General features: G+C 43.3%; 1 protein-coding gene across 1 annotated transcript in view; it reads right to left on the bottom strand.

Moving 5' to 3' along the window:
* Nucleotides 1-279: 279 nt before the first annotated feature.
* dph1 (diphthamide biosynthesis 1) overlaps nucleotides 280-12,673 on the bottom strand; it is a 59,765-nt gene continuing 47,371 nt past the window's right edge. Inside the window, exons 9-12 of the mRNA XM_083985424.1 lie at nucleotides 9,912-10,012; nucleotides 4,227-4,305; nucleotides 1,526-1,660; nucleotides 280-1,128 (exon numbers count right to left, since the gene is read on the bottom strand). Coding sequence (XP_083841550.1) covers nucleotides 1,048-1,128; nucleotides 1,526-1,660; nucleotides 4,227-4,305; nucleotides 9,912-10,012 — 396 coding nt within the window. The 3' untranslated portion in view covers nucleotides 280-1,047. The remainder of the gene's footprint in view (nucleotides 1,129-1,525; nucleotides 1,661-4,226; nucleotides 4,306-9,911; nucleotides 10,013-12,673) is intronic.

The raw sequence follows: 12,673 nt of genomic DNA, 5'->3' as shown, positions 1-12,673 counted from the left end.
ATGCTGCCACCTGGGGGAAGTCTGCAGGCTCTCGGGATCAGCTGAGGCTGTGGTATATTGCTGTTAGTTTCTTCTGTGCTAACCAAACCAAACAAGCAATAGTGTGTTTTATTTATTTACTTATTTATTGACAGGCTCCACCATCAATAAATAATGAGGATAGAGAGCAGTCGTGACTAGCACCGCACACATGCAGGAACTCACACTCCTCAGCCTTTAGGAACGGACTCATGGCTCCAGGATGACACCACGTTTAAAGAAAAACACTCACACGGGAAGGAGGATTACATTTCTCATTTATTATTTCATAAAAGGACTACAAAAGTGAGAAAGAGAAACAAGGTTATATCATACTCTATTACATTTTTACTATCCGCATTTCAGTAGAGTACATCAAATAAAGTGCGTCATACAATAAGTCTTTGACTCTCTTTGAAATACAGCATGAAGGGAGACGTATTTGAAGTGTCCAACAACATACAGTGCTTTATCCAAGGACAAGTGGATTGCATTTAACTAAAGCCACCCACATTAACACTTAAATTCCTTACAACATGTTCAAGGTCATCCTGTATGCTCTGTCCCTCTAACAATCACAGAAGCCGTGTCTGAATTAGAGAAAGGCCCACACACTGCCCCCCAGCCCCTCCCCACCATGCAGGAAGAATTCCCTTCTTAGCACAGAGAGCAGCACCTTCATGGAAATTTGACTCACATGAACATGTGTGAGCTCAAACACAAATGCCATTCTCTCTGTTGCATGGATTTTGAGCTCCAAATACATGCCAAAAATATGAATAAGAGCAGTGTATTTGATTTGATCGGCTGTGCTGTAAAATGAGGGATTATTTATGGCTAGTAATCCATTTGAGGAGGGGTTTGAGAGGGGGGGGGGGGTGTCCTCTGGCTTTAGCTGTTCTTGTTGATAGACTGGACATATACCTACTCTCCCCTCACAGCTCTGCTCTGACCTCCCTCCAGCTGATAGCAGAGACTGATGCACTGGCAGGCACGAGATGAGTCAAAGACGGCGCTGGTCACGATGTGTCACTTCTCCTGACAGCCACAGGGGGCGCACTGGGTCTGCCCACACTGCTTGGTAGGAAGAGCTGGCTCTGAGCCTGGCTTCTGCAGGCAGGCAGTGGGATAGCATTAACACTTGGAATAGTGACAGTACCTACCTCAGACAGATTAGCGTTAATATGGAGCAATATGGCCATTGTTGGGTGTATTCACAAAGCAGCAATTAAATGACTGTCTAACTGTCTTCTTTTATTTTCTCCATATATGAGAATTTTTATGATGTGTATCAAGGTCAAGGTCATAACCACGCCTTTCAGACAGACGTCCAGATGTGTGTCCTACTGTCACTGTACCACTGGGTGTCAGTGTGGTGATGTGCTGATAAAAGACGGTGAACACATGCTGAACACGCTTTACCAGATCTTTTTCCTCCCCCTCCCCTCCCCTCTCCTCTCCTCTCCTCCCTGTGTCATTCATTCTTTTATCTCCCACCCCTGCTCACCTGGGCTTGTCTGCGAGTGGGCCGCACAGGCTGGTTGTCAGGGTGGTTGGGCGTCCACGGCCCCAGGCTCTGATTGGAGTAGAAGTCCATGGGGTAGACTTCCTTCCATCCTACTTCCTGTAAAGCCACAGCCGCCTGAGAGACAGACACAAGATGAATCATGTAAAAACAAAAAAGAACAAGAAAGACGACAAGCTCAAAACAAAGTACCGACAACCTATGAGATGCTATGATACCCAGCTCTGCTGCACCCCCACCCACGTTATTATGACTTATCCAATTCTGGATTGGCTGCAGGAAACTTAAAAATGATGAGAAGACACAACAGACTGACTGTAAAGACAAGACAGGTGTCATAATATTAAGCTCGGATAACAGGAAGAGTTGTCATGTTATCCCTATGCAGCTGCACTGCACGACACAACAGCTGCTAGAGGAGAGCAACAGTACTGGCATGACAGTGCTGTGACATAAGTGCAGACTTCTCCATATGGAGGAGAAGTGCCGGTGAATACTGATTGTGAATGAAAGAAAGGACAGTGACTGAGCAGATGAATAAACAAGCATGTTGAATGAAAGAACCAATCATGTGATTGTTTGTTTTATTCATTCATTTCTCCAGCTACTCATCCATCTCTATATATAGGTGCCAAGAGCGCTCCCTTAGGAATCACAAAGTGTTTGAGATACTTATTAGATAATGTATGGAAACATGATGATGATGAAAACAAGTCACATTAGTATCATAAAAAAAACATCTGACCCATTAGAGAATCTAGTTCAAAGAAAACATGAAAAAAATGCAGCTTCAAAGTGATGAAATCGCTCTTCTAGTGGGATATAATTCATCACAGCTTGTGTGAAGCTACCATAGTTTATTTTGTTAGTACGGTGTGTACCAACATCGACAGGGTAGCAGCAAAGCATCTTGAAACAGAAACAGGGATATCACCTTAAACACCCATGCTTCCATCTAAAGAAGCATTAAAATGATAAAAGCAACGGCAATAAAAACACTGTTTTAAATTTTCTTGTTCCATGAAAGTGTGTTAAAAAAAAAAACTTTTCCAAACACAGATGCTGTTACACACACTATGTATGATTTCTTATATAAAAGGCAACACCTAACAACAATAGCAGAAGTTGCTTCCTTCATATCCAGCAATTAAAAATACAATATATGGGTCAACCAAATCCCATGGTACTTCATCCTAAAAAAAATATACAGTGGAATAAATCTTTCATAGTCTTATGTTTTTGCTTTCCTTTCCCCAGACGTGTGTGCTGAGTCCTCCTTATTTTCTCCTCCTCTCCTCTGCCCTTATTCCACCCGTCTCTCATTTCTCCAGCTTTTACCCACTGCTCTCCTCCTCTCCCCTCTCACACCAACTGCCTCCCTCTGTGGAAGCTAGCTTCTCTTGCTAATCCCTGCTCTGACAGGAGAGCCAAGTGTGTCTTATTGACTATAAATATAACATGAGACGCACTGAAAATAAATGCTGCTGCCCCCCCCCCTCTCTCCTCTCCCCTTCTCCTTGCTTACCCCATCCTCCTATAACGCTCCTCTTCATCTTCATTCTAAATGCCACAGTGGAAAGAAGGCACAGTGCACTGAGACCTATAACACTCATAGGTGTGAGACGGCGGTGAATTAAGACTCATCACAAACAGCACATGAGTACACGTGCAGCCGCAAAATTATTTAAATGTACAGACATTGTTCCCAAATAGCTGGCGGGGAGAGCGACGTGAGCTGTAACACAAACGGCTTAAGAAAACAGATTGCCGCTTTCCTCATTACAGCAGGGGGCGAATTTCAGACTACAAATGCACCGTTGTAGACCTGAGTCAAAAACAATACAAAACAATCTTCACTCTCCTCCTCTAAGGTGAACGCTATCATTATTCTTAATGGCCTCATTCTGAAACACGAGTGCCAGCACAAGCAGTGGAGAAAATCAGCAACCATTTCAAATCAAAATCCAGTGCTCGAGACAAGCCATTCCCCCTGCATCCACTTCACAGGGATCCAAATCAGTTGCATATAGTGGAGGAAAATCATTGAATGAATTAATAGTTGACATCAAATGCAACCAGCCAAGTCACATAATAGCACCTAACTGCCAAACCCATCACAAAGCAAGCCTCTTTTTTTTTTGTTGCAGGCTTGCTACACCAGCTGCAGCCGCACACAAACAAACACTTGCTTTGAAATGGATCTTTATGGGTTGCTGTCCGATCTATCTCTCTCCCTTTAGAAAAACAAGACAGCTGCAGTAGGGGAGGGACGGTGTATGCCTTCAGCCAGTAGGGGGGGCTAGTCTGCTGCTGATGCTGGTTTTATGTGCATGTGTGCTGGTGTGCTTTATAGTTGGGCATAGAGGGAGGGAAAGAAGGAGAGGAGGATGAGGAGGAGGGTGCGTGCTACTCCGTCTCTAGCACAAGCAGGCCGTGATGAGTCCTGTACAAATTCACCATCCATTCAAACGCATTCACATTCTGTGTTATTGTAGCAGTTCCCCTATCTCCTGTAGTCCGAAGGCTTCAGTAGGACGGTTGCCAAGTGTGGGTAACTGGCTTAAAGGTCTGTGTGTGTGTGTGTGTGTGTGTGTGTAGACATGGGTGTATGTGAGCATGAGGCTCATCTGATAAGAGAGTGACAGCTGTGATCTCATTGACCGACTATACAGTGCATGTTTACCTCATATGGAGACAGCAGGGGTTTGGAGAAGGCTGTGCCCCAATCGATAGACAGGCGTGGACAAGCGATCTGGACCCACCTGTAAGAAAGACAAAGAACAGATGCACATCCTTGGTGGAGTACTAATGTGTGTGTAGCAGTCGGAGAGGGCGAGAGCCCGAGATCCTATTAGACAGGCAGGGCACATCTGCGACTTCATGCTGCATGTGGATATGTGATGCAATGGGTTGTGCAGAGAGACTCCCTCCACCTGATCTCCAGCATCTGTTGGAAAGATCTGTCCTGATTTGCAACAGCTCTAAAGACAGCCACACTACACTGTCTGAATGCATAGCAAGCCAGTGAAAGAGGGAGTCTGAAAATAGAGAGGAAGAAAAGGTGTTGGTGGAGGGAAAACGGGGGGTGGGGGTGGGGGGTTGTTGGTTGCAGGAGGCATGAACAGAAAAACAGGGGAAGAAGTGAACAGAGGTGAAAAGAGAAGAAATGCAGCGAAAGAAAAGAGGGAGAGGATAGGTGAGTGTGAATAAAAAAGCCGCACCAGCCCGGTCTCCACGGAGGTAGCCTACATAGCTGGCAGACAGGGTGGTGGAAGTGGGGTGGGGTGGAGTTGGTGGGAGCGGGGTGGCTAATGGTGGTGGTGGTGGTGGAGGATGCGTATAAAAGAGACGGGGAGGGGGTGAAAAAGAGAGGACACAGATATACAGCGATAGGGAGAAAGAGAGAGCAATGAAGATGAAAACAGAGGGAGTGGAGGGAGAGGGTGGAGGGTGAGGATGGAGGGTGGGGAGGTGAAAAAGGCGCAAGCAAGAAGAGAAGAGAGAACAACAGAGGCAGAAGAGAGGAGGAAGATTGGCAGGGAGAGAAGTGTTTACTCTGGAAAATGCATGAGAGCGGGATGAGGAGGGGCGTGGATGTAAACAGCTGGAGGGAAAAAAACAAACAATGGGAAAATGGAGACGAGCGCATGGGCCGCGGCTACGGGGGTTAGCTCTCACAGATCAATGTTATCCACAGCTCCATCTCCACGGAGGGAGCAAGACCCTCCCATGTCCCTAATCCTAATGATGGAGCTCCATCAGGAATATTGACAGATATGAATTGAGCCACAGTGCAGAGAAAGGCCCCGGAGATAACGCTAGATGTAAGTATGTCAATAAGGATATACCGGAAAGGAGTACAGGTGAGTACGGAGGTATGGATGGAAAGCACATCAAAGACAAAAAAAAAAAAAAACTTTGGCAGTAATCGCTTGAATACTTTCATGTCTACTGCGTCAAACTCCCCCATCTGTCTATTCTTCATTTGCCAACTTTCACACAGTTTCTCAACTGCAGAATTGATTGCACCGTTGACTTTCGCTCTACTCTGCTTTCTGTCACAGAAATATTCCTCCTCCTCTGGGCAAACGCATGACATTTTCTCATTTTCAAATAGCACTTTAGAAAAAAAAAATTGCTATACCCCCAACAGAGAAAATTCTTATTCATCCTACTAATTTGAGAGCCAGCTGAGTCAGAGATATTTGTACAAAGCACCAATCTCCTCAGACCTAAGTTAGCCTAGTGCAGATTGAGAAATATGACCTTTAAGTCCATCAACTTCTATTCACAACCAAGGCGTATTTTGTAGCTAGTCGGTGAACATGTACCAAAACCTGCATTAGCTCACACATGATGAGAGAACTAATTACAGGAGGAGAGGTCTGACAGTCTGCACATGGGAGTGCACATGTACGTGAGTAGACGTGCATGTGTGCTTCTGCTGTAGTATGAAGTGAAGGGAGCGCTGGGAGTGGCTAAAAGCGAGAGGGTGATTAATAAGGACACCAGGACTCTTTCGATGAAATCCTCGGGGCGAGAACTGAGAGGACGGTTCTGAGAGGAAAGTAAGACAGAAAAGCATGAAAGGGAAGCCAGAGAGGATCCCTCCTGAGCAGCAGATAGTTGATTGGCACATAGAGCTAGAGGGGACCTTTCCAATATTAGCACAGGGACTGACTGACTGAATGGGGCAGTTCAGTAAAATACATGGTGCCATGTCAGGTACTGCCCCCCTTGAATGCAGCCCAAATTGTATTGCCAGCCCTTATCTGGCCTTTCAATCTAGCCAGCACAGTGGAGAACACACAGCAAGGGGTGCAGGGAAACAAAGGGAGAGCTGGAGGAAACAAGGAGGAGAGACACAGGTAATAGGGCGGGGTTTTGTCTCTGACGGCTGAGGCTTGTTTAACAACTTCAGAACATTTCCAGACAAAGATAAACTGAAGGAAAAAAAGAATAAATGAACAAAGGTTTGATGTAAATCGCATCTCCAGAGTTTGTTTACTACTTCTACTGAAAGTACAACCCCTTCAACACAGATAAGGAGTGGAGGAGCAGGATGCAGGTTCTGCCGAGAGCTCTGTGCTGACATATTCAGGTAAGATCACATGACATTTAATGCGACCATGCAACGTGAACCTGCAGGTAATGCTTTGCTACATTACCTGCTGTGGCACACTGCACCCTAACAGTGTTAGAGAGGACCTCCACCTGCATTGCTTTGCTTCAATTACACTCACACTCTCGAAACCGTCGAAAGCAAGAACAATTAACCTTTCAGCGCTGCGTGAAAATGGAATGTTTTCACCTTTAACTGCTAATTCATTTCAATTAAAACAAACTATTTAATATCAATTGAGCCCAAAATTAATATTCAAACAGGAAGATAAAAGGCTGCGATGAACTCGATTGTATTTGCAGTCTAGTTGAGATAAGTGTGTGGTGTAGAGATATCTGTACAATAGTTTAAACCTGCTTGGGGACAGCCTAATTACACACTTAAGAGCATATGCTAATGGTGCTTCTCTCTTTATATGAGTGAGTATGTGTGTCTAATGACAGAGAGAGCCTGGGGGTGGGCACTGTACAGTGTGCCGTGTCCGCTAGTGCTGAGCACTCATGCGTCCTTTACCACCCCACCGTCTACTGCTCAATCTCTTCCTCTTTCTCTCTTTCTCTTCCCTGCTATTCCTTCAACACAGTCGGATCCAACACAGCTTAAACCACCTGATGGTTTCTAATGTCTATTGTAGCTTCACCTGCGTTCTGACAAACTCTTTTGAGCAGTGAGTGTGAAAAATACAAGAAAAAAATAGCAAATAAATAATAAAATACCAAAAATACCAGCAGCGGACTCACTCAGTGTTGTGTGCCGTCTAATCTCACTCTGAATAAGCTCCTGTGATTAATGATGTAAACAATGTTGTCAGTATGTCATGTCTTCCAAAATGAACCTTCACTTTCCACTTTCATCTCCAACCTAGACTCATTAAGGAACACTGAAACATTTTTTTCAACCACATTACATGGACATAAGCACCATTATGATGAGTAAATATAATGTTGTCCAATAAGACAGGAAATTGAACTTTAATATTTTTTGGTATTGACCAGAGCATCAAGTATCAGAAAGTGTCAGTGGCTAAAAGCTGGCATCAAATGCCTGCTCCCATTGTTACTGCTTGCACTCTTATAGGAGATATTGTGCTGGCACTAAAACTGCAAATTCTCAAATGATACCCAATCCTCATCCTGAAAATCACCAAGAGGAATTAGAATCAGTTTCCAATTCATCAAGTACACCTAGGTGAAGATAATGCTGTCCAATACCACAGCCCTCCAACAGATTCTACATGTCTTTTAAATTCAGTTTTAGCAAGGTGTTTATTCAATTTTGATTCATTTCGAGGCTGTGGTGAGTGGTGTTATTTGCTTATGTTCTGTTTTGGACACCCTGTTTTTACAAATAAGGGATGGCTAAAAACTAGATAAATCTAGAAGAATTTTGACATGGATGGTAGTTAGCTAGGTGTACCTAATAAACAGGCAACTCATATTACAAGCATAGTGTATTCCAATCTCATACACTATATTTATACAACAGGCCTTAATTTTGTATTCAAACATTTTGGTTTTCTTGACATCAATAGCATAGATGCTGCTGAAGCAGACCTTGTTGAAAAGCTCTTTGTCTGTAATGAGGGTTTGTTTTGGTTCAGTGAATCGTGTCTGACTTACATAATTTTCAAGTTACACTCATGCATCAATCTGAGGAGGAGCGCCAAAAAACAAAGAAAAAAAAACAGTTTTTACCGTGATCGCTCACTTTCCAAACACAGCCCCCTCAACTACCTCTGCATATCTCTCTCTCTCTCTGTCTCTCAGACCTTCTGTCCCTCTCTCACCCACTCCTCCCTCACACATCACACCTCTCATTACTCCACAGCGAGAGGCCAATCTGAGGGAGTGTGAGAAGTGTGCGTGTGTGACTGTGAGCCTGTGCACGGAGCTGGTGCACATCAGTGTGCCACTAACCCTGTGTCCATCGACACCTGGCTGGAAGTCAGATAAATCAGAGGAACTGCACCTTGAAGACTGAGCACTTTATGATTCATTGAGGAACCTTTAAAATCATTATTATTTATTGGTCATTTTATGCCTTTATTTGATCAAACCAGCAGAGACTGACAAGGGGACGTGTGGGACTGACATACAGCAAATAGTTGGACAGGCCGGGAGTTGAATTGCGGACCTCCTTCCTGCTCATGGCATATGAGCCTACGTAGTACGCACCTAACCATTCAGCTATCAGGAGTTTAATTCTCGATTACAGTCATGTGTGGTGCTGGTGTTATCAGGCAGAGTATATTCCAGTACCTGCCACTGTCCTTAAAAAGAACATGCACTGATGACAAGTGTGCTCACACTTATTGTAACCTCAGTAATATTTCTGTAGTGATGAGTGATTATTATGTTTAATGAGTTCACAGTTTCCATAGTTTCAGGTAAGGCAATATATTTTTAGATTGTGCCTAGATGATTAAACAGAATTTGGAGCCTAAAGGTAAAATAAATAAATAATAAGCCATGGGGAGCAAAGGGGTGGCAAATATTTTCCTTCTTTGGTTTATATTATTCTGACCTTATTGCAAAAGTACAGAGTGAAAAGTAAGCACTTTAATGGATTATTCATGTATAAAATTCTTCTTTCTATGCCCTATGTGTCAAAGATGAGGAAACTGTATCGAGCATCCAAGTTCATTACACCAGACTATTTGTTTTTGCTACGAAGGCAAAACCATGCAGTCTGACCGAGGCATGAATGCCAATTTTATTTATGAATCTGTACACTTCAGACTACTGTTTGCCAGCTCCCTGTTATGGTGTGTACAGGGAAATTATGCTGACTCCCCAATTATGTGTGCAATGATGCTTACAGAATACATTTCAAATGTTGTTGATTACAACTTTTAGGCGACTACTTGTGTTGATTGTAATAGCTGTGCCGAGGTCCATGATGTGAAAGAAAAATTAACTCATTCTTTATAACAAAGACTTAAGAATTAAGAAATGAAGAAAAGAGGGAGTGAAAATAAATGGACAAAAATACCTTCGCAAGCAACTGGATCGGCTTTAAACCAGCCAAAGCCACAACCTAAACAAACTGCTTGATTTGTTTTCTGCTTCCATGGCTTTCATGTTCCGTGGCCAAAACAGAAATTACAAAATTTGGGTTAACTTCTACAAGGTATATGGGCCATTGTTTTTACTTCATTTGCCACAACCAAGCAGTTCTTATGTAATAAATAGCACATGGCCTAATTTGGGGCTGTGTTTGTGTGTGTGTGTGTCTCTTAATACTCACGCATCTATATCTGACATAAGATCCAGCTTGCTGGGGAAAATCTCAGACAGGAGCACTCGGGTGAAGTTCTTGCCCAGAGACTGAAGCCTTGACTCTAGGTGCTGGGAAGAGAAAGTACTAGAATTAACTCCTCATGGTTGTAGCCCTCAGTCAAGTTGCAGGATATATGACCAAAGCACTGAATAATAGCCAGGTGATGTTTCAGAACATTATGATGTCAGAATGAAGTTGACCTTTGACCATCTTAATATAAAAGGTTATCATTTTATCCTACTGTGTTAGTGTCATTCATTTGTGTGCTATGGCTAAAAATGTGTTTCGTGAGGTCACTGTGACGTCGAGCTTTGGCCTCAATCAGTTCATCGCTGAGTCCAAGTCAATGTTTGTGCCAAATTTGAAGAAATCCCCCCAAGGCGTTGATGAAATATTGTGTACATTAAAATGGCACGGATGTCTCATCCACGGACAGATGGACAACCTGAAAACATAATGCCGCCGGCCTTGGCTGTCACTGTCATCGAGGCCTAACAACAACAACAAAAAAACTAATGGAAAAGGTTTGTAATCCAAACACTGAATACAATTCTCTCTAGTGTTATGAAACTTCACTGTATAAAATCACAAGTTGTACTGCCCATGACCTTCCACCCACCCACAATCACGATCACAATCTTTTTAGCATTTCAGTGTAAGGTCATCCAGAAGGTTTCACTCTATTGACCTTAGCACAAAGATTTTTTTATGCAGCTGTCAGTTTTGAAATGGTCCGTCCATTCATTTTCCGATGTTTTTCCAAATCCACACTGTGCTGAGAGCAAGTTAAAGGAGGTGACATACAAATCTGTCTCCTCAGCCATGTCCTCTAGCTCCTCCTAGCATTCTCATGCCAAACGGGGATGCATAATCCCTCCAACATTTTCTGGGGCTTCCTCTGGGTCTCTGTCCATTTGGCTCTGGCCAAAAGCCTTCACAGCAGAGCATCTGGATTAGATCCTAAAAAGAGCAGCAGTTCTCCTCAACCTCCGGATGTTCAGCCTCCTAAACCTGTCACTATATGGCAGGAGAAGGGAACAGGGAACACAGTTTGGGGACTCATTGTTACAATCCCATTCTTTCAGTCTTTGCCCAGAGCTCAAAACTGGAGAAGGCGAGAATTCAGATCAAGCACTTTTGCTTCAGATCCCCTCTTCACTGATGTCCAACACAATGACCACATCATTGCTATCACTGAACCAATCCACCTGTCAGTCTAATAACAAATCTTACATCAACTAACAAGATCAACTGATACTTGGACTTGCTGGACAGTATAATCCATTCCCAATCTAAGATTTGGTACACAGTTTTTTTTCCTGTTCATCAAAAGCCCTCAGACGTGGAAGAGCTGACTCTCACAATCACTTCACAGCTGTGATTTTCTACAGTGAGTGCTGGAGGTTAGAGTTTGATGTAGCCAACAAACTGGTGTTTCTCTAGTCTGTGGGTGCAGCTGGAAAATCTCTCCACAAAGATCATAGAATTGGTAACAAAGCAACCCCCCCCCCCAAAAAAACAAACAAACAAAAAAACTCCCACTGAGAATACACTTTGATTTTTGTTAGACACAGCACTCATTGTATTCTTGAAGTACCCAACAGGACATCAAGAGGGGTACAGTCCATCTTAACTCCATGAAAAACTGCTATGACCCTTCCTGGCAAGTACAATAAGGGGTCCACTGCTTGACAAACAATAGTGCACTTTGATTCTTCTGAAGATGCAGATTCAACAACTGACTGAGCAAACACCAGTCAGACCTTCACCTGACACAGAAATATGATATGATGAACCTTTTCTATTGAGGAAAACAGTGGTGCTCTGCAGGATCCTTAGCTTTGCTTGGCATTTTTGTGACTAGTAGTATTTAAGATGGCTACTCACAGCTATCCTACTGTCTGACGAAGAGCAAACCCCTACTGCTCGAAACGTACGTCACAATACATTTCCTGCAGAGTTGCGAGTACCTTTCTTCTTTTTAGTTTGCTTATTGTTTGTACTCAGCACCTGCCCTCGTTGGTGTGATGTGCGTGTCTGCTTTGGATTTTTCTTTGCTTGGCATTTCCCAACTCACCAGACCCCTCAACCACCCTGGAAGTGAGTTGGACTCAAATGGAGTGGCCCCTAATGTATGTCCTCAGGCTGAGCTTTGCCAGGCTGCTTGGAGCTCAAACACAAGACCTTTAATAATAAATCAGTAAATTATAAATGTTTACCCAGTTTAAAGAACCCTGCTCATTGGCTTTGAAGGTTTTGAGGTGGGGTTGGCATTTGGGGATGTAGGAGGCAGCCAAGAAATCTTGTAAGTCCCTTTGGTGGGATAAAGTTTTTAGTATTAGCTGATATCCACTGTCCTTGGGACTATCACGGGACATTTCTACACGTGCTCTTATCACAGAAAGTACTGTCCCTTTGCTTGACAGGTTATCTGACACTACACTTAATCTCGACAGATCACTCTGGGAGAGCTGGTGGGTCTTTTTATTCAAATCCCCCACTTTTAATCCATCACCTCCCATCACCTTTAAGAAAAACTTCTCTCTTTCCAGTTGAGATTTCTACATCAATGCTAACTTGGGTGTAATTGTTCTAGAACATGGCGCTACATTGTTCTAGATTCTAGAACATGCACTTCAACTGGTAGCAGCACAGTCTGGTAGCTCTGAGTTTTTACTCAACCTTTGTTTTATTTTTGTTATGTTTTTGTTGTATTTTGTCAACTACTG

The sequence above is a fragment of the Trachurus trachurus genome, assembly GCF_905171665.1.
Source record: "Trachurus trachurus genome assembly, chromosome: 13".
Lineage (NCBI taxonomy): Eukaryota > Metazoa > Chordata > Actinopteri > Carangiformes > Carangidae > Trachurus > Trachurus trachurus.
Note: the sequence above shows the minus strand (reverse complement) of the source record. Positions and strands in the feature narration are given on the sequence as shown.